Source organism: Myxine glutinosa, chromosome 7 (assembly GCF_964187855.1).
Source record: "Myxine glutinosa chromosome 7, kmMyxGlut1.1, whole genome shotgun sequence".
NCBI classification, from domain to species: Eukaryota; Metazoa; Chordata; class Myxini; order Myxiniformes; family Myxinidae; genus Myxine; species Myxine glutinosa.
The window spans coordinates 122,620,650-122,647,999 of NC_136267.1; the positions used below are offsets into that span (position 1 = coordinate 122,620,650).

Here is a 27,350-nt window from a genome sequence, read left to right on the forward strand (position 1 = left end):
TCTCAACTCCCTTGCCATACCCCCCACCACCCTCTCAACTCCCTTGCCATACCCCCAACCACCCTCTCAACTCCCTTGCCATACCCCCCACCACCCTCTCAACTCCCCTGCCATACCCCCCACCACCCTCTCAACTCCCCTGCCATACCCCCCACCACCCTCTCAACTCCCTTGCCATACCCACCACCCACCCTCTCAACTCCCTTGCCATACACCCCACCACCCTCTCAACTCCCTTGCCATACCCCCCACCACCCTCTCATGAGTTCAGTCAAATTAAATTGCAAACCCTACAAAGGATGCAAGTGCAAGGCTCAAAACATTTTTTAAGGAAGAAACTTTCATTGTAATCTGGAATGGAAAGTCATAACTTTGTCAAGACACAACATGCATCGATCATTTAAAAGAATATTCAAAATATTTGCACCACGGGATGAAATACTACAGAGGATATTTGTGATGATAATGTGAGAAGTTGTTCAAAACTTGAGGTTAAAAAGAAGTCGTGTCATGTTGAAGCTTGAAGGCAAATTTCCAGCTACCTTTTATGCCTAATGGAGGGCAAGAGGAAATGGGAGGGGGGAAAAAACAGGTAAAAGTTCATTAATGAAGGAGAAAACGTATGAGAAAAACATGATAAGAGGTTAGGGAAACAGAGAGAAGTAGAACGATACTTGGTAGAGAGCATACCTCCGCCAGGTGAATAGTTTACGTTTTGTATCCCACTGATCTGGATCCGGAACTTCACCAAAATCGAATCAATTCGTCCTTGTCACGTACCCAACCTATCCACCAAACATCATCCGAATTCGTGTACAACTTTTTGAAATATCATGCTAAATACCATTTTTTGCCCGAACACTCAATGGTGAAGAATCAATTGAAAAATAATGAAATAAATCTCCTAACTGGATCCAGATTTGGGTTTTCACCAAAACTACAGGAACTCGTTTTTTGGCACAGATAATCAACCTGCCCAAAGGGTAGAGACTCGTGCTCATTCACGCAGATACAAAAGGCAGCAGGTGCCAATCGTACGAGAGTCGGTACCTGTGGGCATCAGAGAGCAGGTATACACGAGTCAAAGGAGCGTAATGGAGAAATCTGAGACAAGAGGACAAGAGGATGGTCGACTGCATCTGAGAGCGCACAGAGACAGAGTCGTGCACTGCACTCCTCCACCGCCTACCTGTTCGAGCTTCACCTGGACACGACAGACATAAAGTGGAACAAGGTTGAATGAAGAGGAAGTGACGGATGTTTGTGGAAACCCCCATTAGAAAGACATTAACAATTGTGTTTTTGTTATTTGTATTTTTTGTTATTTTTATTTTTGTATACAAAGCCGAGGCTCATCGAGGAGCTCGAACGTAGAAAGGGATGAGGACGTAATCGCACAAAAGAAACAGCAGAAAGAGGAAGGGAGCACAGCAACAACAGTGTTGAGGGACAAAATACAGGGAGAATGGGAGAAATAAGTGATGTGGAGAAGTATGATGGGGAGGGAAGGACACATGGGGTGGACAAGGTGGATACAGAAGCAAACTCTCAGGAAGGGAGAACTAGAAATGTAGAAAAAGGTTGGGTTGAGGAGGGTTATTGTGGGTAGAAAAGATCATGGTTTTGGATGGGGTGTTCCCAGATGACAATGAACAGCTGTGTTGAAAACCAGGATAGAAGATTGAGATCAAGTAGAATGGGGAAGTTGGAAGTTCATCGCGGGCTGTGGTTTCCATAGCATAAGGCATAAGCAAAGGAAGATGTGAGGCAGGGGAGCCGGCCCAGAAGGCAGAGCAGTACTCCACCAAGCTGTGGATGAAGGCCTTGTTGGTGGATAAGCGTTCAGGTTTGCCGATGAAGGACGTTGTGCAATGTTTTTATTTTAACACTGACAGGGATATACAGGGTGAGTCAAAAGTAGTGCCCGATTTCTGTTTATATATATTGTTACGGAATCGGGCGACGGCACTCCCCTTAGCAAGGGGGGGGGGGGGTTAATCCCCCTGTCTTGTTAAGCTGGCCGTCTCCATTCCTGGGGGTATGACGTCATGCCCGGTCAGCGCTGAATAGGGTATTAGGCCAATCCTTCCTATGACCTAAGTACCAGCGCCTTCCGGTACGCGAGGAAATACTCCCGCCCGAGCCGCAGCGTAATGGATAGATTGCGCCGAGCGAAGCGACTGCGGCACGGGCCGTTAACAAAGACTAACCCGATTATAAGCGGTTCTGCCAAAATCGCGCCATAGGTACTCAATTGGGAAAAGACAAAGACGATCGGACGAGAATGAAAACCAAGAATAAGGGGGAACAGGTATTTATTAACTAACTATACACAACCAAAGAAACCAAAAGAGAAACGAAAGCAATATACAGCAGAAGAAGAAGACACAGCGCAAATCCTTAGAACAAGCTTATATTATACCCAGGGACAAGACGAACAGAACAAACTCACGTACACTAATGGGGAATTGCAGGCAGGAATGAATGGCTGGAAGGAGAAGGTTCAGGTCCATGCAGAACGGCAGGGCTGGAATCGAGCAGCCGCCGACTCCCCGCACTCGGGTTCACACGACAGGGCTGCTCGAAACAGCGTGTCAGCGCTTCACGCGGCAGGGGCTGTTTGAAGCAGCGTCTCGTAGCTTCACGCGGCAGGGGCGACTCTCTTGAACCTTCTTTGTCCAACTCCAAAAACCTTGCGCGTCTCTCAGTGCTCCTTTCTCATCCACTTCTGAAGCTCATCTCCTTGTCGTGCCTCCTCCTTGCTCGTCTGCGTAAGCAGTCCCTTCTCTTGCTTTTATTGGCCTTGGCCATATCAAGCCGCCGGACCCGATGACAGGCCTGCCTGTTTGCTCACCTCGGTGCTGGTTGGCTGGCAAGGGCTCTTTTGCTCCACCTTTGGTGATGAGGTGGGGGCCATGCCCATACTCTGACGGCTCCTCCCCCCTCCTTGGCCTCATGCGTAATGGAGTTTGGGGCGATGTGAGCCAGTAAACACCCAATGCAACGGCGGCGAACGCTGCCTTACTGGCACTTTTAGGAGGCCACGGGGATATTTCAAGGGGTCCTATCTTATTTGATTTGATGCAACGCAGAGTCAACTATTGGGAACAGGTCCTTAACTGAAACACATACTAATGACATAACTATTGAGAGGTCCTATGGTGTCCTACGTATTACAATGTGGACTAACTAAGGTGCAATTATTTCAATTAACAGCCAATTAAGGGGAAATGTACACAGGGGTTATTTATAAGGGAATTTACTACTAAATTTACATGTGAAGGTTTTAAAAACCGCAACAATATATATATATTTCTGTCAGTTGATTGTTTGTTTGCCATTTGTATTACAGTGTACAAGAAGGTAGAAATAAATGAATGACATGTTTATCTAACCATTTATTCAGGGGAAAATTATTACGGAAGTGTACCAAGCTGTTTTACTTGTAATTTTCAAAGTGCCCTCCCTTGTGATCGATGCACAATTGCAGCCGAGCAGGCACAGAGTGGCACACATGCTTGCAGAGTTCGATATCAATTTCCTCAAACTTTGCAGTGATTTAAGCCTTCAATTCCTGAATGGTATGAGGCTTTTCACGATAAACAAGGTCTTTCATAAGCCCCCAAAGAAAGAAATCTGGAGGTGTAAGGTCTGGGGAGCGTGCCGGCCACTCGATCGGACCGCGGCGGCCGATCCACTTTCCGGGAAAGTTTTCCGCCACCGTTTTGTTGCAAGAGACCTCACTTCGATGCTTTAGATATTTCATGGTCATTTTAACAATCGGTTTGTTTGTGTTTCACACTGAATGAAAAACGTAAAGATAGAGCATGGCGATTGTGATATATGACAGGTTCGACGATATGTTCGGCATGAACGGCATATACATCAAAATGGCGGTGTGTGGAGAGTCAGCTGCAGCACGGTCGTAATGACATCAGACGTAATCACATCACCCTGTCATGTGACCAGATACTCAGCTCTGATTGGTACACGTTTGAGGGGACATACATACATACATGCATGCACACAGACAGACAAACACTGTTCCAGACGGCTCTGCCCGATGGGCTACGTCGTAAAAAAAATTTTGCCACATGGCTTCAGAATCTTCGGAGTGTTCTATTCATACCTCAAACGGGATTCAAGGTGGGCTTTTTTGAGTATTGGCTTCCTTCTTGCCACCCAACCATACAGGCCAGACTTGTGGAGTGCTTAGGATATTATCACATGCACACAGTGATCAGTCTTTGCAATAAAGGCCTGTAGCTATTTCAAAGTTGCCATTGGCCTCTTGGTGGCCTCTCTGATCTGTCTCCTCCCTGCTTGATCATCCAGTTTGGAGGGACGGCCTGATATAGGCATGGTCTTCGTGATATCATACGCCATCCACTTCTTAATGATTGTCTTGACTGTGCTCCAAGGGATATTCAAGGCCTTTGAAATATTTTTGTACCCATCCACTGATCTGGGCCTTTCTACAACTGTATCCCGGAGGTCTTTTGAAAGCTCATTGGTGCTCATGGTTGAGTTTTTGCTGTGAAATGCACTACCCAGCAGAGGAAACCTGCAGGAAGAACTGATTTTATTCTGAAATAATCAGAATCCCTACAATTTAACAAAGGTGGAGGCCAATTAACTTGGTGTGTGATTTTGAAGTTGATTGGTTACACCTGAGCTGAGTTACAATTGCTATTATAAAGGGAATCTGTGGGAAGGGGGGGGGGGGGGGGGAGAGAGGGGTGGGTGGACACTTATCAAACCAAGATATTCTAATTTTGTATTTTTAATTAATATTCCGAAATTTGTAGAATTAGTTTTTCACTTGGAAGTTGTGGGTTACGATGTGTAAATAAAGGAGGAAAAGTCTGATTTAATGCAATTTAATTTCAGGCTATAGGGCAACAAAAGGTGAAAAAAAATTGAAAAGGGGTCTTGACTTTCTATAGGCAGTGGATGTGTAAGATACAAAATGTACTTGTTAATTATACAGGCTGTGTATATCTGCATGATAATAAAGATTGCTTTATGGATAGATCTATCAAATGCAGTTTAAATTAATGTAAAACTGCAAAAATGCAAAATTTGACTTTTTGACCTTGAAATGGCCTTTAAATTCAAATTTGTGGGTGCCATCCACCCACATATTCGTTCAATATGGATGAGTGAACTGGCATGATTGCCTGCCATTAATAAACAATGCCGTCAAAAGTGTGAAATCACATATTGGCTGGTCCACTAATATATGGCTTTTCCAAAAAGACCAGGACAATTTTGGTTGTAAATATATTTAGAACCACAAATTATACGATACCCTTTGGTTTATATGATGCAGAACCTTAAAGTTTTGGGCACACCATCAATATACTTCAATGTGCGCTCCATTTGTCTCGTGCAAGACATCAAGGCGGTACACGAGTTCCTGTCACGTTTGGCTCAACATGTTTGTATCCGTCCACTAGTGTGCATGCATCTGTGATCAGAGAACGAAGATCCTGCAGGTTTCCCACTTTGGTGCTGTAGACAACATGACAAACCACCACAGAAAAAAATTAAGGGAGGTTATGTTTGGTGATTGTAGGGATGTAGGGGCCAGGTGGTTGGTTCGTCTCAACCAATCCAGCGACCTGGAAAATTTTCATTCAGGACGGCTCGAACGACTGAAGCCCAATGAGAGGGAGTGCCGTACTGCTGAAAAATTATATCGGGTTGCAGATCTTCAATCTGTGGGAAGGCGAATCCTTCCAAAATGTTCATGTAAATTGTTGAGGTCACTGTATTTTCCACATAGAAAAACGGACCCACCAAGCAGTCATGGAGAAGGCCACACAACACGATGACCTTTGGACTGTCGTGTATGTGTTCAATGATCACACGGGGGTTTCAGAGTTACAGATCCTCACATTGTGACGGGTGATCTCCCCGATACATGAAAGTAAGCTTCGTCTGTGAACATGACCTTTTACAGGTAATCCTCGTCATATTTTATGCAACTGAGCATTTCCAAGGCAAAAGCCTGTGTTTGGGTCCGTCATTTGGTTTGAGTTCCTGCAGAATCTGCACCTTATAGGAATAAAGCTTCAGTCTTTCATGCAAAATCCTGTATACAGTGGTGGTTGGTAGTCCCAGTTCTCTTGATACACGTCGGATTGGTTTTATGGGACTTTGTTGAAATGATTCACGCATATGTTCAATGTCTGCTGCATTTGTGCTTGGTCAACCGGTAGGTACTTTTTCGTTTCTGACAATTTCCAGTCTCTTTAAACCTCTTGTACCACTCTCTGATACTAGTCCACGATGACGGATTCCTTCCATACTCTGTACGGAATTTACGCTGAACTTGCATGTCGGATCTCGTATCAATGAACCATTTGACACACGGAGCTTTCTCCTGTGGAGTCGCCATTTTCTTTTACATTAAACCACCAGACCTGAAAAGAAAGAAAACTTCATGCCTTTCTGTATCATGTAAAACAAAGGGTATCATTGTATCATTTGTGGTACTAAGTATATTAACAACCATAGTTGTCCCGGTCTTTTTGGAGCACTCGGTATACTTGTCCTTTGTTGAAAATGTCCTTATAATCCACCCAAAAGTACAATGATCTGCCATTATAACGATTTTGCCTGCATGTGATATACGAGTATGTATATCGAAGCGCCACGATGAGCCAAAGATCACTGGAGAAAAAGAAATTAAGACAATAAGAAAACACCAATTTTGTATTTACAGATGCGTTTGTTACCAAACTGAACACGAAAAGCTTTTATTTTGTCATGAAAAGGCAAATAAGGAGATAGACATTCCAATAACATCAAAAGTAAAGGTGCAAGAAAGTTTCATTACCTGATTGAGGCGATGATATTCTGGCTTCTTCCTCCACCTGCCTTTGAGCACCAGTGGAACAATCTGTTAATAGAGAAAAATGAAGAATCACAATAGTACTTTCATGCATCCACTTGAACTCCGAAATGTTTTCCATAAAGAAAGATCATCCCATATATGATCACCTATGCAAACATTTATATCAACCCGCATACCTTGCGTCGATTAGACCACATGCCGTAGAGAACCACAACCACAGCACCAAACAACAAGAGACCACTGAAGAAATATCCTCCTTCATCATTTCCAATTTCTGCATGTTCCTGTGGCCCTCCAAACTTTCTGTGGATCTCTTCATCAAAGGTTCCTCCTGAACATAACGATTAGGAAATGAACATGATGCGAAAAGTGGGTGTAAAATAAAAGACGGGATGAGAAGGGTAGATTGATAAAAGGAAGAGCAGAGGATAGAGTAGATAAATAGCTGTGTTCGGAAGGGGTAGGAAGGTAGGTTTGGGAGGAAGATGGTCAAAACTTACACCTTTTGTGTACATTAGTAAATTGTCAAATAGATAATAATAAGGGCATGAGGCAATGCCTCTTTATAAAAAAAATTAATTTAGCATCGACATAAGGCTCATGGAGGAGCTTGTACATCAATTACTCGCAGAAAAAATATATTGGAGAAACTAGTGTACCTTTTTCATTAATAGACAATGGATGTGTCATGATAGTATATGGGGGATGGGGGAACAATGTATGTTGAGATGGGAAGAACAAAATGGGGCAACCTGATTCAGCACACACCATGCGCTACCAGCGAAGCATAGATATTCTTGTTACCACTACACCGAACATAAAAGCTCCCTTTTCCATAAGTCCACACTGTTCATTCCAACATTGGTATGGGTGACTGCATTGCTGATTTAGGTATCTAGGAATAGAAACCATAAATACAGATACATGTGTCCATCCTCCCCTTTAAACACACACCCTCTCCTATCTCTTCTACCTTCCCTCCCCCACGCCACCCCCACCAACACAACGACAGCACACACAAGCAACTGCCAATATCTGTTCCTCTAACACCAATGCCTCTACACCCCGTGACACACAACCTCTACCCAGCGATCTACACCCCAAGTCCACTACCCAGCGACTCAAGCTCCTAATCCAGGCTCATGCCCCAACTCCAACCCGTCTCCCAAGTCCGATCCAGCGACCCATGCCCCCAGCACAACAATTCGCACAATCACACCCCCAACCCTGACCCCATGATCCATGCCCCTGAACCTTCCATCCATGCACCCACGACCCAGCAACCCGCAATTTGAGGCTATTGTACTCCAGTACATTTTTCATTTTTATCTCTCCATCTGACCTTTTACCCCACCGCTGCTTCTTCCAGGGCCTCCCCTAGGTTGCCAGTTTGTGATTCTTCTTGTCCACCAGTTGTCTGGTCCTCTTGCTATGTGTCCAGCCCAGTTCCATTTCATTTTTTCCATAGTTACCAAAATGTTAAGGACTATTTTTTTTTTATCTCATCCATTCATTTCACTTCTTGCTCCTTTAGGTTCTGCCAAGCCAGCATCTCTCCAAGGCTCTTTGTGTGATGATCAATTTTTGCTCCATTTGTGTTGACTGTGTTTCACTGCCATCTGTTATTGGTAGGAGAACACACTGAAGATAAATTTCCTTTTTCATACACAAGGACAGTTTGCTTTTCATGACATTTTTCAATTCTCCAAATGCTTTCGATCCTCCTCTTGTACATGTCTCTTCACTTCTTCAAACTGATCCAAATCCATTGCATGTGTTATCCTAATTAAAGGGTATTGCTGGTTTCTTGAATTTTGCGATGATCAATTTGAATCACGTCCATTTTTGCATAGCGGTTGAATATTAATTTGGCTCTATTATATTCATTTTAGTTCAATCATTTGACTTTCCAAATGTAGCTCTTAAATATAAATTTTTCAGTTCCTCCTCAGCATTTTGCCACTGTTTTGGGGCACTCGAATCATCATGCCCCACAAACTAGTGCAGCTTCGTTGGTCCAGCGTTGCCAAGATCGACACTGTATATTGATTTATCTGGAGTTGATGTTTATGTGACATTGAGCATATATAACAGCTGCTGTTATTTGTTTGTTTGTTTTTAACATTGATGCATCTTGGATATTTGCAAATATCTCATTCGTAGAACATTTTCAATATCCTGTCATGTAACTCGAGTTACACCACAGGAAAACAAAGAGGAGTGGGAAGGATCATAATTTATCAAAATATATATCAAATATCTCCCTTACCTGCATCAAAGAAAGTATTTTCACTCTCCATTTCTTCAGGATGACCAGGGAGTATGATAGATTCCATATATTCATCATCCTGATGCTCATCCTGATCATAATTATCATTATTTTTAATTACACCCATGCCTTCATCAATGGTATAACTTGTGCCTTTGGCCTTGAACTGACTCGGCGACACAGCATCGGACTGTCCCGAGTTCCCAGCCTCCGTCTGCGACAAGTTCCCGGCCTCCGTCTGCGACAGGTTCTCGGCCTCCGTCTGCGACATGTTCCAGGCCTCCGTCTGCGACAAGTTCCGGGCCTCCGTCTGCGACAAGTTCCGGGCCTCCGTCTGCGACAAGTTCCCGGCCTCCGTCTGCGACAAGTTCCCGGCCTCCGTCTGCGACAAGTTCCCGGCCTCCGTTTGCGACAAGTTCCGGGCCTCCGTCTGCGACAGGTTCCCGGCCTCCGTCTGCGACAAGTTCCCGGCCTCCGTCTGCGACAAGTTCCCGGCCTCCGTCTGCGACAAGTTCCCGGCCTCCGTCTGCGACAAGTTCCCGGCCTCCGTCTGCGACAAGTTCCCGGCCTCCGTCTGCGACAAGTTCCCGGCCTCCGTCTGCGACAGGTTCCCGGCCTCCGTCTGCGACAGGTTCCCGGCCTCCGTCTGCGACAGGTTCCCGGCCTCCGTCTGCGACAGGTTCCCGGCCTCCGTCTGCGACAGGTTCCCGGCCTCCGTCTGCGACAGGTTCCCGGCCTCCGTCTGCGACAGGTTCCCGGCCTCCGTCTGCGACAGGTTCCCGGCCTCCGTCTGCGACAAGTTCCCGGCCTCCGTCTGCGACAAGTTCCCGGCCTCCGTCTGCAACAAGTTCCCGGCCCCCGTCTGCGACAAGTTCCCGGCCTCCGTCTGTGACAAGTTCCCGGCCTCCGTCTGTGACAAGTTCCCGGCCTCCAGATCTTGTTGCCCCGAATTAGGCACACCCGCCGCTTGCTCGGCTTCCCCAGCCTGAAATTCTTCCAACTGCCCAGCATCTGGCTGCCCAACGTCACCTGGCATCAGCTGCATCTGTATCATGGGTTTCTGCCCAAATTGATCTCCCAACATTCCTGCAAAAAACACAGGTCATCAAAACATCAGTTTTTAAGTTTACCGGTCACAGCAGCACAATTTATATCCAGAAAGCCCAATGATACCTTTACACTATACATTTCAATAGCCATGATTATTTATTACCCTCGCCAGAGGAGAGGTTATTGCATTTGAGTCCATTTGACTGTTTGTCCGCACAGAATAAATATGATTTTCTCTGCAACCGTTGGTCCGATTGACAGGAAATTTTCACCGTAGGCACACCTCCTCCTGTACAATTTTTTAATGATAATTATGACGTCATAGGTCACGTGGTACGGGCGCCATCTTGGAAAAACCGAAAAACTTTGTGCGTCTATATCTCCGAAAGCGCAGCATAGAAAATATTGCGAGATGGCTCATTGTAAATAACTCTCCATGGGTAAGTAACATACGTTAATGATGATGTCATAATTCGACAAGTACAAAACTTCATCCGATCAAGATGGAATCTTTTCTCTGCAATCGTTGGTCTGATTGACAGGAAATTTTCACCATAGGTGCACCTCCTCCAGTATAATTTTTACGGCGTAGCCCATAGGGAAAAGCCATCTAGAACAGTGTTTGTCTGTCCATATGTATGTATGTATGTCCCCTCAAATGTACACCAATCAGAGCTGGGGATCTGGTCGCATGACAGGGGTGATGTGATGTCATTACGGCGGTACGACGGCTGACCACACGCTGCCATTTTGATTCCTATGCTGTTCAGGCCGGACATATCGTTGAACAGACCAGACTTGTCATGTATCACAATCTGCATGCTCTACCTTTACCTTTTTCATTCAGTGTGAAACACAAACAAACACATGAAACACATGAGGTAAAACACGTGAAAATAAGGATCTTTTATAACACTCGATTGTTATCGTGGATATGGTCGTTGTTGTTTATGGGCCCCTTCTGTGTAGTTTTATATATTTTTCTATTGCTTCACAAATATCACTACTGTATCTATAATTTTGTATGCTCTTTCCCTGTCCTTCTAAACTCTAAAGGGTTTCTACTGTCGTAGAATAATAAATGTTTCCGTTCAAACTGCTGTGTGAATAAACCATACATTAGTGCTTTTTCCTCTTCTTCAAACTTGCAAAGAGGCTTTTAGAACTGGCAACTTAGTGATTAAACACACGATGTTTTTACGGCGTACATGTTTGGTTCCTGTGCTTACAGCGTTTGTCTCTCCGTATGTATGTATGTATGTCCCTCACGTATTTATCCCATATATTGTTTGAGTTTGTGATATTGGGTGAGCTTTATACTTATAGCCGACAATTACGCTTCTGAAAGATAGAATGTAATGCAATTTGGCTTTGCCAGTTATGTTTCTTTCAACACCCTTCAGGGAACATTCCTATATTACATCATATACCTGGTTGGGGCAAATAATCACACTTGATGATTGGGGGAACTGAATTATGACAACAGGGTGCTGATATATGACGGGAGGAGGAGGGTGGGGGGTGGGGGGAGGTGCATGCCCCCCAGATCATATATAATTAAAACTTTGATAAACGGCTCTTCAAACATTGAAGCATTTCCTATGACTGCCTCCAACCACCCAAAGCCTGTTGTTGGCTTAACGGTTAGGGTGGTGGGCTTAGGATCCTAGGGTCCTGAGTTTGACTACCGGTCAGCTGTTGAATTAACACCAGGTGGGGTTGACTCAGCCTGTCATCGTTCCGAGGTCGGCAAAATGATTACCAGCTCACTGCCTCCTCTCTCAAGGAGGTTGGTGGCAGGATTTGCACTCCGGCCACTGTAAAACACCTCATTCCGTAACACACACAGTGGTGTGTGCTGAGGTCACTTGGATAGTGTTGACTAACTGACCAATATATAGAATAAACCATATGGTGTCACAATGCAATCTCTTCACTTCCATGGTGACAGACAGATTAGAGACTTAGAGTACTTCAAAATAATTTAATACTTACATTATTTGCGAACTGGTATCTCCACCCAGGTCATACTATCATCTTCAACAAAAGTATCAAACAAGCCCAGCTACGCCGCTGTTAGACTTTCGGTCTTGTTTAATGATAATTGTGACATCATAGGTCACGTGGTCCAAAAGCACTGCATAGAAAAAAAAATGAAACATGGCTCATTGTAAAGAACTCTCCATGGTGAATAACATATTGTTATGAATTTTGGGTAGGGGCATATATAGATTTAGGTAGAACTGCGTAGGTATTGTTGCGGATATGAGGACTGTATATATTTTTTGATTGTGTGAATTATTATTATTGTTTATTCTGCGCCTCCTGCCTCCGGAGCTGTGTAAAGGTCAAAGGGCATCCCATAATTAGTCCATAAAGCATCCACACCACAGCCAATCATAGAATACCCCTGTTCAATAGTTATATCTTATTATGTGTTTTAGGGTAAGGCTGTGTCTCCCATTAATTGAAATACTCCATTGCACCAGTGAAAGAGATAGATTCCCTTCATTCCCGCTCCCAACACTTCCATTCCCCCCTTTTCGTCAATTGCAATTCGCATTGCCAACTGCATGTTGGGCGGTTTTCCCTTCATCCGCCATTGACCACGAGGCAGGGTTGGGGAAGAAAGGCGGGTCCCCACCTCGTCATAGAGGGGAGGAGTGAGTCAGCCCCACTCAACCAACCACGAACAAGGGGTTGGACTTGGAGAGGGTGTGGAGAGAAACATCGAGGAGGTTCGCGAAGGTTGAGGGGCGGGGCCTATATAACCCGCAGGCAGGGCGTGTCCAAGGCAGATGAGCTTTGACGGGATGAGCTACGACAAGAGCGGAGTGTGTGGTTTTTTTGGTCAGAGCTGGGTTGGTCGTCAGTGGTGGTCAGTGTTTGCGGAGAGTGGAGGGGTTGCGTTGAGTTGTCGGTGGTGAGGAAGAGTTGGACTAAGCAAAAGAGAAAGAGTCCTGGAGTTAGTAAGAGAGAGAACCCGTCACGCGAGAGAACCCGTCACGCCAGACCCCCCACCAGCAGCGTTGGCTTGGCTCCACCAAGCAGCTCCGACCCGCTACCCCGCACACACGACAGGATCGGTGGCATCGGTGGCCGTCGAGGTCCAGCCCGACGTCCCGTGCGGGATCAATCTCCAGCCAGCTCCGGGCCTTCCTCCAGCCACCCACCTCCTGTCATTCCTGCCTGCAATTTCCATCCATTTGCGTACGTGAGTTTGTTTTGTTCATGCTGTCCTGGGTAGTAACAATAAGTCTGTATAAGCTAAAGATTGCACTGTGTCACCTGCGTCTCATGTCCCTGTAAATAAACGTGACTGCTTGCTTCCTACTTATATGTGTAAATAATAAATCCAATTACTCTTCTGTCCGTCTTCTCGTCTTATTCCTTTTCCTCTTTGCATTCGGTCGTTTTAGAGTTTTCCAGATTGGGCAGCTGCGGTGCGAGACGGCCAAAGTTTGGGTGGAATCGGGTTCTAGTCGGGGAATAACTGTTCGGTCGCGGTCATACCAACCGCTCGGTCAAAATAACGTCTTAACCGCGTCCGCAACAGTATTATGCTCCAGCTGTCGTGATAGGGAACCTTACCTGCAATAAGTTTGTTTAGGCGGTTTGTCGGATTAAGCGTATACCTGTGATCATGCAAGGATGATCGTGTGGTAAATAGTTGTAGGGATTATGCTAATTCCCGCGTGTGTGAAACCTGTGATCAGCCTGGTGTCCCGTATGGCAATGCACTCAAATACATTAGTTAGGCCCATTAGCGCACACATTAATTAATTCCCCCTCCGCCACAATAACGAAGGAACTGACGGAAAAAGACTGGAAGTGTCCGTGTACAACGCCGGCATGATGAGCAAACATCGAACAGGCAGGCCGAGAGCCATGCCCAGGAGAACTCGTGATTGACAGGGGGGAAGGGAAGCATGTCGCTGATTGGAGAGTGGGGAAGATGAAGGACGTGCCACACTGATTGGCCACCGACAATGACGTGCCACACGATGACGTAACACCAAAGGCGCAAGATGCTCGGCCAATCAGTGCAGAGGGCGCGAAACATGGCCAACAAGAGACGCGCTCATTGGAGGAGAAGTGCCGGCGATGTGCGGTAGGCGCGAAAGACCACCAAGAAATGACGCACTGGTTGGAGGGGAAGAGAGCTGACGTCATGGGACAGGGAGTAAAACGACTCGCTCGCCGGCATTTACCTTCTTCTCGTTTTGGCTTCCTTCCTGCCTGGACCTCCCTTCTGCCCTTTCCTTTCTCTCCGTTTGGACCTCTTCCCTTGTGATCCAGAGATTGCCTTGCTTGTTGACATTGGAGAGACGTTGGAGCGCCGACAATCCTCTTGCCCGGTGTTCACGCACGGGATTTCGTGGGCGATCCCGCAGGGACGCGAGTCTTTCCGGCAGCGTTGTACATGGGCCAGGGGGAGCGCGAGCGAGGATGCATCGAGGCCTGGTGAATGGGGGCACGGGGAGGCCTGCGTCGGACGATGGTGCTTAAGCCCGACAATTCCTGACGGACGCTACACCACCAGAAAGATAAGACGCACCACACACGGACACGACGATTGCTTTATTTATCCTTTCCATTTGTCGTGTCGTCGAAGTCAGTGTGGGAGCACTCCATTAGAGGGGTTTAGTTTTTACCGTCGCGTTCTTTGTTATCGGGTTCCATGTAATAAATATTCCTTTTGTACATAATTCCGTTTTCGTTCGTGAGTTAATTTCCACAGGGTGAAGACGCTGGCGCGCGCGGACCGTGAGGTAAATCTCGCCGCTTCTTCTTCTTCTTTCCTTCTTCCTCCCGTGCGTGGATAGGAAATCCACCATTGATCGTCGCCTCATTAAGCTTGTTTCCATCCATGATTGCCCGGTCTTCACCGAGGGCAATCACACGACAATATGTTAATGATGATGTCATAATTCGACAAGTACAGAACTTCATCCGATGAAGATGAAATTTCTTGAGCATCATCGATGGATAAATTGGTGGAGAAAAATAATAATGATGGCGTCATTGGTCACGTGGTTCGGCCGCCATATTTTTTTTAACACAAAAGCCTTAAAACCACTAAAAACATGCCCTGACGAGGGTCTGCAATCTCTGATTGCTCTATCTTGTTACCTCCGCCACCAAAGGAGGATGGAGGTTATGTTTTCACCCCTGTCTGTCTGTTTGTCTGTCTGTTTGTGAACAAAATATCTCAAAAAGTTGTGGACGGATTTGGACGAAACTTGGCATAGATGTAGCGTATGTGACAAGGACGAAATTATTACATTTTGGTGAATATACGGATTCGGATTCGGATACTAGAATTTTTAAAGTGATTCTTCACCATTGAGTGATATGGCCAACCAGGCGGAGGTATGCTCTCTACTGAGTGCCGTTCTAGTTTAGATTGTATTTTTGCCATAGAGAAATTGAACAAAAGGAATATGTCACATGATACATCACGTTCTAATGGAGTTTTTCAACACGTTGCTAATAATAATCGTTATGAACCAAATAATGTTCAAGAGCATATTACTTTTGTCTATCATCATTAAAAAAAACAAAAAAACCGGGCATTCACAATGTGATCATAATGATAAAAGAGACAAGGGAAGGAAAAGGCCCTAAACCTAATCCCGACTGATGTTCTGGGAACGTCTGATAAAGGACATAACTATCTCCAGGAAGCGTTACAAATTCCAGGTACTTGTGTAACACGCACAGCAGCCCAAGGCAGGTAACAAACTCTGTAATAAAAATAATCTGAGCTGTTGTTATGCTATGAAGGTGAAGACGACCAGTTCCTGCTCTATATTTTGACTGAAGATGAGAGTTGGATGTACCATCACAATCCTGAGGGTAAGAGACAGTGAACGGAGTACCACCACAAAGGGTCACCAGCACCAGAAAGATCACCAGAAAGAAAGATTTTGGGACGTGAAGGGAATAGTCCATTTGGAATTCATGCCAAAGGGTACCACCATTAACTTGAAGTGCTACATTGAAACTCTAAAGAAACTGAAGGCATGGATTTGGAGGGTTTGGCCTGATATGCAGATGGTTCTCCTCTAGGTTCAATCTAGGTTCAGATGGGAAGAACAAAACTGAAGAAATTGGTCGCATCTGTTTCACCGCCTTACAGCACCCACCATACAGCCCTGACTTGGCTCCGACAGATTTTCATCTCTTCCCCAAACTTAAGGAACTCATTCGTAGAGGACATTTTGATCCTGACGATAATGTCCAGGCCACTGTGAAGCCCTGGGTAAGTCAGCAGGATGCACCAGTTCCATTGTGACAGCATCACAAACCTACTTGACAGAATGTGTGGACCGCAGTGGTGATTATGTTGAGAAAAAACAATATACACCATGGTAGAATAAAGACTGATGTCATTAATGTACCAGTGCAGTACATTAATGACAGTCAACAATACGTATCAGGACAGTCAAGAGTCAGAGGAAAAGGGAAGGGCAGGGGAGGTGAATCCAGAGACATAGAATACTAGAGTTTGGCAAATTCGGTTTGGTGAAAATGATCGTTATTGGAGGAAGCGTGATCACATGACTGCAAGGCAACATCTTGTTACTCACCTTCGCGCCATATTGTTACTCACCTTCGTGCCATATTGTGTGCATCTGTGTGGACTCTCCATCAAATTTATATATACTATTGAAGGAACTGCGCTCCAACGCGAGTCGAAAGAATTGACGCGACCAAAGACGGAATTCGTCCGAGTTGCTTTATTGAAACAAAACAGCTCAGGTATTCTGACAAGCCCGTTTATCGGGCAGCAATATATATACACATTTATGTCGGGAAGTTTACCTGGCAAAAGCTATACCGGGTATGCCCGGGTGTCAAGGGCGAGCCTTGGAAAGGCGAGTCTGGACCTGCCCGGGCGTGTTTGGCTGCGGCCTGGCAAGTCGAGGCTGGGCGTGCCCGGGCGCTCTGGACGAGCCCCGGAAAGGCGATAGCGGGCATGCCCGGACGCTCTGGGCGAGCCCTGGAAAGGCGATAGCGGGCATGCCCGGACGCTCTGGGCGAGCCCTGGAAAGGCGAGAGCGGGCATGCCCGGGAAAGACGAGACCGGGCGTGCCCGAGAGGTTCGGGCGTGCCCGGGAACAGTGAGTCCGGGCATGCCCGGGAGAGGCGCGTCTGGCCGTGTTCTGGCCGGTGCAAGGCGATTGTGTGCATCCAGCGGTAACCGCGACACACGCCCCTCCAGAATCGACCTGCACCGGCAGGGTCAATTTAAGGGGGGTCCGGATGACCCGGCCGAAGCGACCCCTGGAGGGTCGTGGGGAGGGGTCCGACGTGGTGGTGGGTGGTCGAGCGGGGGAACTGTGGACGGGGGGCGGCCTCGCCGCGGAGGAAGGGCCAACCGTGGTGGTCGGTCGACGTCCATGTGCGCCGGTTTGAGGCGGTCCACAGAAATCCGGTCCGGCCGGCCGCCAAATTCGACGATGAAAGACTTGTCGCCCCGTCGCAGGACCCGGAAGGGCCCGTCGTACGGCGGCCGGAGTGGCCCCCGGTGCGCGTCATGACGCACAAAGACGTACTCCGCTGTGCGAAGCGCCGGGGGGACGTAGGACTGGGGGCCACCGTGGCGGGACGTCGGCACGGGGGCAAATCGTCGGGCGGCCTCCTGGAGGTCTGAGCGCTGGCGAGCGGCGGACCAGGGACTGGTAGCGTCGGGCACGAATTCGCCCGGGACGCGGAGCGGCTGGCTGTAGACGAGCTCAGCGGTGGATGCCTGGAGGTCTTCCTTGGGGGCCGTGCGAAGGCCCAAAAGGACCCACGGCAGCCGGTCGGCCCAACCGTCGTCCTGAAGGCCGGCCATGAGTGCGGCCTTCATGGAGCGGTGAAACCGCTCGCACAACCCGTTGGCTTGGGGGTGGTAGGCCGTGGTGCGGTGCAGCGTGACCCCCAACAAATGGGCGACCGCGCCCCAAAGCTCAGACGTGAACTGTGGGCCGCGGTCGGATGAGATGTCCGCTGGTGCGCCGAAGCGCGCGACCCAGGTGGCGATGAACGCCTGCGCCACGTCGGCGGTGGTGGTGGAGGCGAGGGGCACGGCCTCCGGCCACCTGGTGGTCCTGTCCACCATGGTGAGCAGGTGGGTGAACCCCCGCGAGGGGGGCAGGGCACCCACCAGGTCCACGTGGACGTGGTCGAAACGCCGTTCAGGCACGGCGAAAGGTGCCAGCGGGGCCTGGGTGTGGCGGTGGACCTTGACCCGCTGGCAGGCCGTGCAGGCGTTGGCCCAGTCGCGGATGTTTCGTCGAAGGCCGTGCCAGACGAAACGCGCCGACACCAGCTTCTGAGAAGCTTTCCGGCCCGGGTGAGAAAGGCCGTGGATGGAGGCGAAGATGCGGCGCTGCCAGGAAAAGGGCACGATGGGGCGAGGCTGGCCCTGGGAGACGTCGCAGAGTAGGACGGTGCCCGCGAAGGGAATGTCGGCCAGGCGGAGGCCCGTGTCCGCCGCACGGAGTGCCTGCACCGAGGCGTCGGTGGTCTGGTCGGCCGCCATTAGCGCGAAGTCCACGCCGAGGTGGACCGCGTTCGCGCTGGCCCGAGAAAGACAGTCGGCCACGGCGTTGTCTTTGCCGGCGACGTGCCGGATGTCTGTGGTGAACTCCGACACGGAGGAGAGGTGGCGCTGCTGGCGGGCCGACCACGGCTCCTTGACCTTAGCCATTGCGTAGACCAACGGCTTGTGGTCGACGAAAGCCATGAACGGGCGGCCCTCCAGGAGGTGTCGGAAATGGCGAACGGCCAGGAATAGCCCGAGCAGCTCGCGGTCGAACGTGCTGTAGTTTAACTCGTTCGGCCGGAGTTGCCGGCTGAAAAAAGCGAGTGGCTGCCAAACCCCATCCACCCATTGCTCATGGACGGCGCCCACCGCGTAGTTGGAGGCGTCCGTAGTGAGGGTGATGGGCGCGTTGAGCACCGGGTGAGCCAGCAGCGTTGCTTCGGCGAGGGCCCGTTTGGCGCTGGTGAAGGCCGCGTCCATGGCCGTGGACCAAACAATGTCATGCTTGGCCGGCTTGCCCCGGAGGGCCTCGTAAAGGGGCCGCATGAGCTGAGCAGCGCGGGGCACGAATCGGTGATAAAAATTCACCATGCCGAGGAACTCTTGGAGGGCCTTGATGGAACGGGGACGCGGGAACGTGGTGATGGCCTCGACCTTGGTCGGCAGCGGCACGGCCCCGGTCTTGGTGATGCGGTGGCCCAAAACGTCAACGGTCGTCGCGCCGAAGTGGCATTTGACCGGGTTGACAATTAAGCCATGCTCGCTGAGGCGACCGAACAGTGTTCGGAGGTGGAGGAGGTGCTCGGCGCGGGACGTGCTGGCGACGAGGATATCGTCCAGATAGACGAAAAGAAACGGCAGGTCGCGCAGCACGCCGTCCATCAGGCGCTGGAACGCCTGGGCCGCGTTCTTGAGGCCAAACGGCATCCGCAAAAATTCGAACAGGCCGAACGGCATGATGACGGCTGTCTTCGGGACGTCGGCCGCCCGGACAGGTACCTGGTTGTAGCCCCGTATCAGGTCAATTTTCGAAAAGATGACCCGTCCCGCCAAACGGGCGGAAAAGTCCTGAATATGCGGGATCGGGTACCTGTTGGGGGTGGTAGCGTCGTTGAGACGGCGGTAGTCGCCACACGGGCGCCATCCACCCCCCGGCTTTGGCACGATGTGCAGTGGTGAGGCCCACACGCTATCGGAGCGCCGCACGATCCCGAGGTGCTCCAACGCGTCGAACTCGGCCTTCGCTACGGCGAGCTTGGCCGGGTCGAGGCAGCGGGCCCTGGTGTAGACCGGCGGGCCCGTAGTGGGTATGTGGTGCTCGATCCCGTGCCGCACCGCGACGGTCGAAAACGTCGGCCGCGTGAGGGCCGGGAATTCCGCGAGCAGGCGAGCGAACTCGTTCGCTGCCGGGAGGGCGCACGCCAGTTCGGTCGGCGCGGAGCTGCTCATCGTGCACGCCAGGGAGCTGAAGGTCTCGGCGTTGACAAGGCGACGACGTTTGACGTCGACCAGCAGCCCGTGCGCGCAGAGGAAGTCGGCGCCCAGCAAAGCCTTGGGGACGCAGGCGGTCACAAAAGTCCATTGAAAACGCTGGCTGCCGAAGCAGAGGGTGACGACGCGTGGGCCGAAAGTGCGTATGGCCGAGCCATTAGCAGCGACCAAAGAGGGGCCGCAAACGGCGTCCCGCCTGTCCTGCTCGGAGGCGGGTATGACGCTCAGTTGGGCGCCGGTGTCACACAGGAAACGCCGCCCAAACGCTTTGTCCCGAATAAACAGCAAGTTGCCCGAGTGGCCGGCGCTCATGGCTGGGAATGAACGCCGGGCCGGCCGTTTCCCGACCTGCCGAAAGTGCACGGGGGCCGGCACGTCCGAGCCTTGTGTCCGAACCTGGCATGGTAATAACACCACGCCCGGTCAGGTGGAGGCCCCGGCCGTCGTGTCGGAAGCGGGCGGTGCGGCGTGGCGGCCGCCAGTTGCACCGGCAGTTCGGCCTCCAACCGCGCAGGGCGCTCGGGTGTCGTGGGCGTCGCCTCGGACGGCAGCAGGCTCCAGGTAACCGCGCCGATGTGCTGGCCCACCGAGGAGATCTTATCGGCTTCCCTGGCGAGGGCGCGGGAATCCGTGATCAACGTGCCAGCCAGGGCGAGGCGTACCGGGTGAGGCAGCTGGCGAAGGAACAGCTCGCGGAACAGAAAATCCGGAGAGTGCTCACCGAGCAACGAGAGCTTATAGTGCATGCGCTCGGATGGGCGCGTGTCGCCGAGCTCGGGCAGAGCGAGCAGGCGCCGTGCACGTGCTGCCGGTGAGAGGGCGAAAGCGTCGAGGAGGAGTGTCTTCAGCGCGTCGTATTTGTCAACAGCCGGCGGGTGCTCGAGGAGGCTCAAGGCGCGGGCCGCGGTGGCGGAACCGAGCGCCGCCACAACATGGTAGAAGCGGGTGTCGTCCGCGGTGATGCCTCGCAGGGCGAACTGAGAGTCCGCCTGAGTGAACCAAACAGCCGCGTGAGCCTCCCAGAAGGTAGGCAGTTTAAGCATCACTGCCGTATCCATGTCGGTAGGTCACCAATGAAGGAACTGCGCTCCAACGCGAGTCGAAAGAATTGACGCGACCAAAGACGGAATTCGTCCGAGTTGCTTTATTGAAACAAAACAGCTTAGGTATTCTGACAAGCCCGTTTATCGGGCAGCAATATATATACACATTTATGTCGGGAAGTTTGCCCGGCAAAAGCTATACCGGGCATGCCCAGGTGTCAAGGGCGAGCCTTGGAAAGGCGAGTCTGGACCTGCCCGGGCGTGTTTGGCTGCGGCCTGGCAAGTCGAGGCTGGGCGTGCCCGGGCGCTCTGGACGAGACCTGGAAAGGCGATAGCGGGCATGCCCGGACGCTCTGGGCGAGCCCTGGAGAGGCGATAGCGGGCATGCCCGGACGCTCTGGGCGAGCCCTGGAAAGGCGAGAGCGGGCATGCCCGGGAAAGACTAGACGGGGCATGCCCGGGAGGTTCGGGCGTGCCCGGGAGGTTCGGGCGTGCCCGGGAACAGTGAGTCCGGGCATGCCCGGGAGAGGCGCGACTGGCCGTGTTCTGGCCGGTGCAAGGCGATTGTGTGCATCCAGCGGTAACCGCTACACTATAATGGGGTCACCCGTTGGAATACCACAGGCATGGAGGTGTATTGTTGCGCTTGGTGCAGCCGTTTTTACGGTACCCAGGACAATAACGTTAGGCGGGAGTCCAAACCTGAAAATGCTGGAGACCAAAGCTGAAATTGGAAAAACAATATAGCCTATTTTACTCCAGGGGGTCCCAGGATTACCCACCTAAAATTTCGTTGCGATCGGTTCAGCCGTTTTTGCGGTACCTGGGAACGGACCGACGGACAGACAGACAGACAGAGGGACATTTGGTGAATTATAGTAAGATAGTCATCATTACAATTTTTAGCCACGTCACAAGATGCTGGTCATAGAGTGCCCTCTGTTGTTGTTCTTGTTCTTCTTGTTCTTCTTGCAGAGAAGACAAAACCTCAAAGCTCCACCCATTCTGGGAACCGTAGCTCCACCCATTGTGGGAGAGGCTTCATATAAACAAATATCCACCATTTTATTAACTCGCATAGCTTTGAGGCCTGTTTTGTAGGCCCGTGGTGTCTTCCTCTCTCACACAGTTTTATTTCAAATCAAATTCGATATATCATTTCATTTTTCACAGTCGCTAACATAGTTTTAGACTTGGTTGAAAAAAAACGGGAAGAAATTCCGATGAAAGTTGCCCTTTATAGAACGAAATGAATTCTCAAAGGCCTGTAACTTCAAGTCCATTGAGATATATTTTTTAGCCGCGTCGCAAGACGCTGGTCATAGAGTGCCCTCTGTTGTTGTTCTTGTTCTTCTTGTTCTTCTTGCAGAGAAGACAAAACCTCAAAGCTCCACCCATTCTGGGAACCATAGCTCCACCCATTGTGGGAGAGGCTTCATATAAACAAATATCCACCATTTTATTAACTCGCATAGCTTTGAGGCCTGTTTTGTAGGCCCGTGGTGTCTTCCTATCTCACACAGTTTTATTTCAAATCAAATTCGATATATCATTTCATTTTTCACAGTCGCTAACATAGTTTTAGACTCGGTTGAAAAAAAACTGGAAGAAATTCCGATGAAAGTTGCCCTTTATAGAACGAAATGAATTCTCAAAGGCCTGTAACTTCAAGTCCATTGAGATATATATTTTTAAAATCGCGGCATGGTCAGTCATACACCGCCCAAAATAACAGACGGGAAAATGCCGAGATATATTAAAAATTCGTCCATTTGATGACAATCGTCACGATGAAATATTTAATTTATACGTCGTCACAATAATGTGGAGAGAGGAGCATAGCTTCGTTCACGTGTCGCCACATACGGGAAATTGCCGAGATATATATTTTGTTTAAATCGTGGCATGCTCAGTCATACACCGCCTGAAATAACAGACGGGAAAATGCCGAGATATATTAAAAATTCGTCCATTTGATGACAATCGTCACGATGAAATATTTAATTTATACGTCGTCACAATAATGTGGAGAGAGGAGCATAGCTTCGTTCACGTGTCGCCACACACGGGAAATTGCCGAGATATATATATTTTAAATCGCGGCATGGTCAGTCATACACCGCCTGAAATAACAGACGGGAAAATGCCGAGATATATTAAAAATTCGTCGCCACACACGGGAAATTGCCGAGATATATTTTCACTTTGCACAAAAATAACATCAAGTAATCGAATCAATAGGAATGTCCTGTGCCTATAACATAGATGTTATAGGCACAGCTGCATCTAGGCATTGTGTAACATCGACGCGGCTTTTGTTTTAATTAAAACTTTTTGTACTTGTTCATTTTGAAGTCGGTTTTGGGTAAAGGATGGCGTGCTGTTCAGCATGGGGCACCTCCAATGGATCAGAGGAAGGAAGATGCATCTTTGTCCTTGTATTCCAAAAAGGAAGTAAATATGGAAAAGTACATATCCGTCATGTGGAATGGAGAGCCAACACGACTCGCTTGTGTTTGTGTGCGGAGATGAGAATAATTCTGTTGCTGTTAAAATGAACTAGATATTGAATCAGGACAAATAGGAAGTTAATAACTTAAATGGTAATTGATCCGCCATTACAGCGAGGAATTACCTTTTACAGATTCCCTTTCTCTCACGGCAGATCAATTACGATTTAAAGTATTTACTTCTTATTTCTTTTAACTCCTCTTCCCACTCAAGCAGTTTGCTAATTTTGTGCTGAAATGATCGATTACACGCGAAGTAGAATCAGTTGTACCACGTGACATCCAACGTTATGATAATACGATCTTATAATGGGCAATCTCTTCTGTTATGAATGTAATACAAGTTCTGGTCCAAATAATAAAATAATCTGAACGTGCCTACATGCATATGTCATGTAAGATTACATATTGTTATGTCGGTGGGGTAGAGATACTTTAGAACAGGTAGGATGTATAAATTAACATGCTCCGGATGTCGGGTAGATTCACCCCATGTAATAAGTCTTTGTTTATCCCGGATGTCGGATGAAGTGGTATATCTGTCCCCGTCACGAGGGGGCGGGGCATATTATTTAGCTTAGGGAATAAGGATAAATTATCCCTGTATGTCTTACCCTATGTGATTTATCCTTTTCCCCTTATGGCACTGCAATAGACACTAGCGCAGGAAATGCCCATTGGAATTACAGTAAATAACAATAAAAACCAACCGGAAGCCAGTTCTGAGCACATCCATTTGGACGCACCAGCTACATCGTCACGGAAGACAGACAGGCTGAAGACATGCCCCGAGGAACCGTGATTGGTCAGGGCAGAGCAAGAAGCAACTCGCTATTGGGTGGGAGTTGACCAACAGGAAGGCAGGAGAAAGAAGCTACCTGCTGATTGGTGGAGGGAAGGCCGAGGAGGAAGCAGCGCTCGTGGAAGAGCGTGTCTTCGTTTCCATCATGAGGGGTGGGGTTTGTTAATTAGCTAGGGATTATGGGTAAATTAATCCCCTGTGTGTAATTGCCTATGTAATATTTTCCTGTGTTCCTTATGACACCGCACAACACACCATAGCCAAGTCAAGCAATTGACACCATAATTAATGACACTAATTAAAAACCACCCAGAAACCAGGCATCGAACACTACCGCTGGTTCCGCAGCCGCTACATCACCACCTCAATCAGGCAAGGTCTGTGAGGCCACGCCTCAAAGAGCAGTGATTGGTCCAAGATTTGATTGGCACAAGGACTGGTAAGATGGGACTCGCTGATAGGAGCAGACACAGAGACGTCGTGGGATGACGTCAGAGCCTCAAGTACAAAATAATTAGAACGGCGGACATTTTTTTCTTCTCGTTCTGGATCCGATAGCGAATGGTCGCTTATTGCTCTTGTGCAAGGAAGATTCATCACGAACAGTCGTGTTCCGACATCTTCATCGTGATCGTGAGGAGGAGGAACTCCGAACCGAGAACTGCGGTTTCCCGAGCAGAGACTAGTGGACGGGCACGGCCTGTTCACTTAGCGCACAAAGCCAGGAGTGAGAGGAGCACGTAGCGAGGCCTAGTTCACACCCACGGAGTGCAGCCTGCGGTTTTCGCGCACAAGGACGTAGAGGCCTCGGACGATTTTTGACGATTCCTGACGAGGTTCAAGAGTTGCTCAGAGCTAAGTGCCACACAAACACGTATTTATTTTCAGTTATATTTCCCTTTGTCTGTATTTGGGTCTGTATGGGAGCGCTCCAATGAGGAATTTAGTGATATCGTGCATTATTTTGTGACCGGCATTTTCTCTAATAAAGCCCGTATTTTTGTACATTTTAATTCCGTGTCGGTTTGAGTTGATTTATTGCAGGGTCGAGGACGTTCGGTGGAAGCCGTCCAGGTAAGTTTGTCATCCTCGTTTCCCTCGCCTGTAATGAATACCGTCATATTGCATTGAACGCCTCAGAGTTAAAGCTCATTTGGTCATCTGTGTCACCCTGTGGTGTTCACTACAGGGTAGTCACACGTCAATATTTAAAACTAGCAGAAGTACCCGGCATTGCCGGGCGGGGGAGGGGAGGGGAGGGGAAAGGGGAGGGCAGGGGAATGGGGGGAGGGGAGAAGTGCGGGGAGGGGAGAAGAGGGGGGGGAGGAGAGAAGAGGGGGGAGGGGGAGGGGGAGTGGAGGAGAAGAGGGGAGTGGAGGAGAGGGGGGGAGGGGAGAGGAGGGGGGGGGGAAGTACCCGGCATTGCTGGGCGGGGGAGGGGAGGGGGAAGAGGAGGGGAGGGGAATGGGGGGGAGGGGAGGAGAAGGGGAGAGGGGAGGAGAGGGGGGGAGGGGAGGGGAGGGGGGGAGGGGAGAAGAGGGGGGGGGGAAGTACCCGGCAATCCGTGTATAAACGTGAGGGAGAAGAGGGGGGAGGTGGGGGGGGAGAGGGAGGGAGGGGGAGGGGAGAAGAGGGGGGGAGGAGAGAAGAGGGAGGGAGGAGAGAAGAGGGGGGAGGCCGCACGAATCGTCGAATCAGCGCGCTGCTCTGCCACCGATTCAGAATATGGATCTAAAGATGAAAAAAAAAAAAACCTATGTGGTGTGAATGGCAATGTTCCTCGCTGAAATGTGAAAAAACGCAATCGCGCCGGCAAGGAACATCACATGATCGCTCTGAGCGATCGATTGCAACTCTGCGTCCTGTCATGGGCGTGGCCAACGTGGCCTCATGCTCCCAGGTGATTGGCTAACTCGAGCTCGAGAGAGCCATAATGCACTACGTTATGGCAAAAATGAAAGATGAAAGGGAAAAAAACCTATGTGGTGTGAATGGCAATGTTCGTCGCTGAAATGTGAAAAAAGGCAATTGCTTTTCGAAAGATGAAAGGGAAAAAAACCTATGTGGTGTGAATGGCAATGTTCGTCGCTGAAATGTGAAAAAGGCAATTGCTTTTCGCTCTGAAATACGTGTGAACGCGTAACTGAGTTAATGGCGGCAAGGAACATCACGTGATCGCTCTGAGCGAATCAGCGCGCTGCTCTGCGACCGGTCAGATTCCGTGCATATTATTCCTCGCTGAAATGTGCTGAGGTAAAAATATGGTTAAAAAATATTATGAAATCAATTTTTAGGTCGGTCATGTTCTTACCAGGCTCAATGGCCATGTCTGTGCCAAATATCAAGTACGTGAGCCTCTCCGTTTAGGAGTCTATCGGTAACATTACACACACACACACACACACACACACACACACACACACACACACACACACACACACACACACACAAACACACACACAAACTGTGTTTTATATATATAGATGTATCTTGTAAAAAATGCCAGGAGCATAGAAAAGGCCCCTTTATATGGGATGTGCCATGTGGCAAACTATAGAAAAGAAGGGACATTCTTGGGTAAAAGGCCAGGGGCATAGAAAAGGCCCCTCTATATAAGGGTATGTGCCATGCGGCAAAGTATAGAAAAGAATGGACATCCCACAGCTTGTATAAAATGCCAAACAATACAAAATAAGGGGCATTCAAAAAAAAATAGCGTGTGCATGCTTGACTACCCTTGTGTTCTTAGGAGGAACCAAGTAATGCTCTATAAAAGTTCATATAAAG

The 27,350-nt window shown here is 49.1% G+C and overlaps 1 protein-coding gene across 2 annotated transcripts in view; it reads right to left on the reverse strand.

Annotated features, from left to right (window-relative positions):
- Positions 1 to 327: 327 nt before the first annotated feature.
- TGOLN2 (trans-golgi network protein 2) overlaps positions 328 to 27,350 on the reverse strand; it is a 30,944-nt gene continuing 3,921 nt past the window's right edge. The window contains exons 2-5 of one of the 2 annotated variants that reach the window (XM_068121407.2): positions 9,132 to 10,217; positions 7,039 to 7,193; positions 6,845 to 6,907; positions 328 to 551 (exon numbers count right to left, since the gene is read on the reverse strand). In XM_068121407.2, the coding sequence (XP_067977508.2) occupies positions 546 to 551; positions 6,845 to 6,907; positions 7,039 to 7,193; positions 9,132 to 10,217 (1,310 nt within the window). In that variant the 3' untranslated portion in view covers positions 328 to 545. Of the gene's footprint in view, positions 552 to 1,055; positions 1,205 to 6,844; positions 6,908 to 7,038; positions 7,194 to 9,131; positions 10,218 to 27,350 lie in introns of those variants that run through there. The other variant, XM_068121406.2, reaches the window with a different exon arrangement.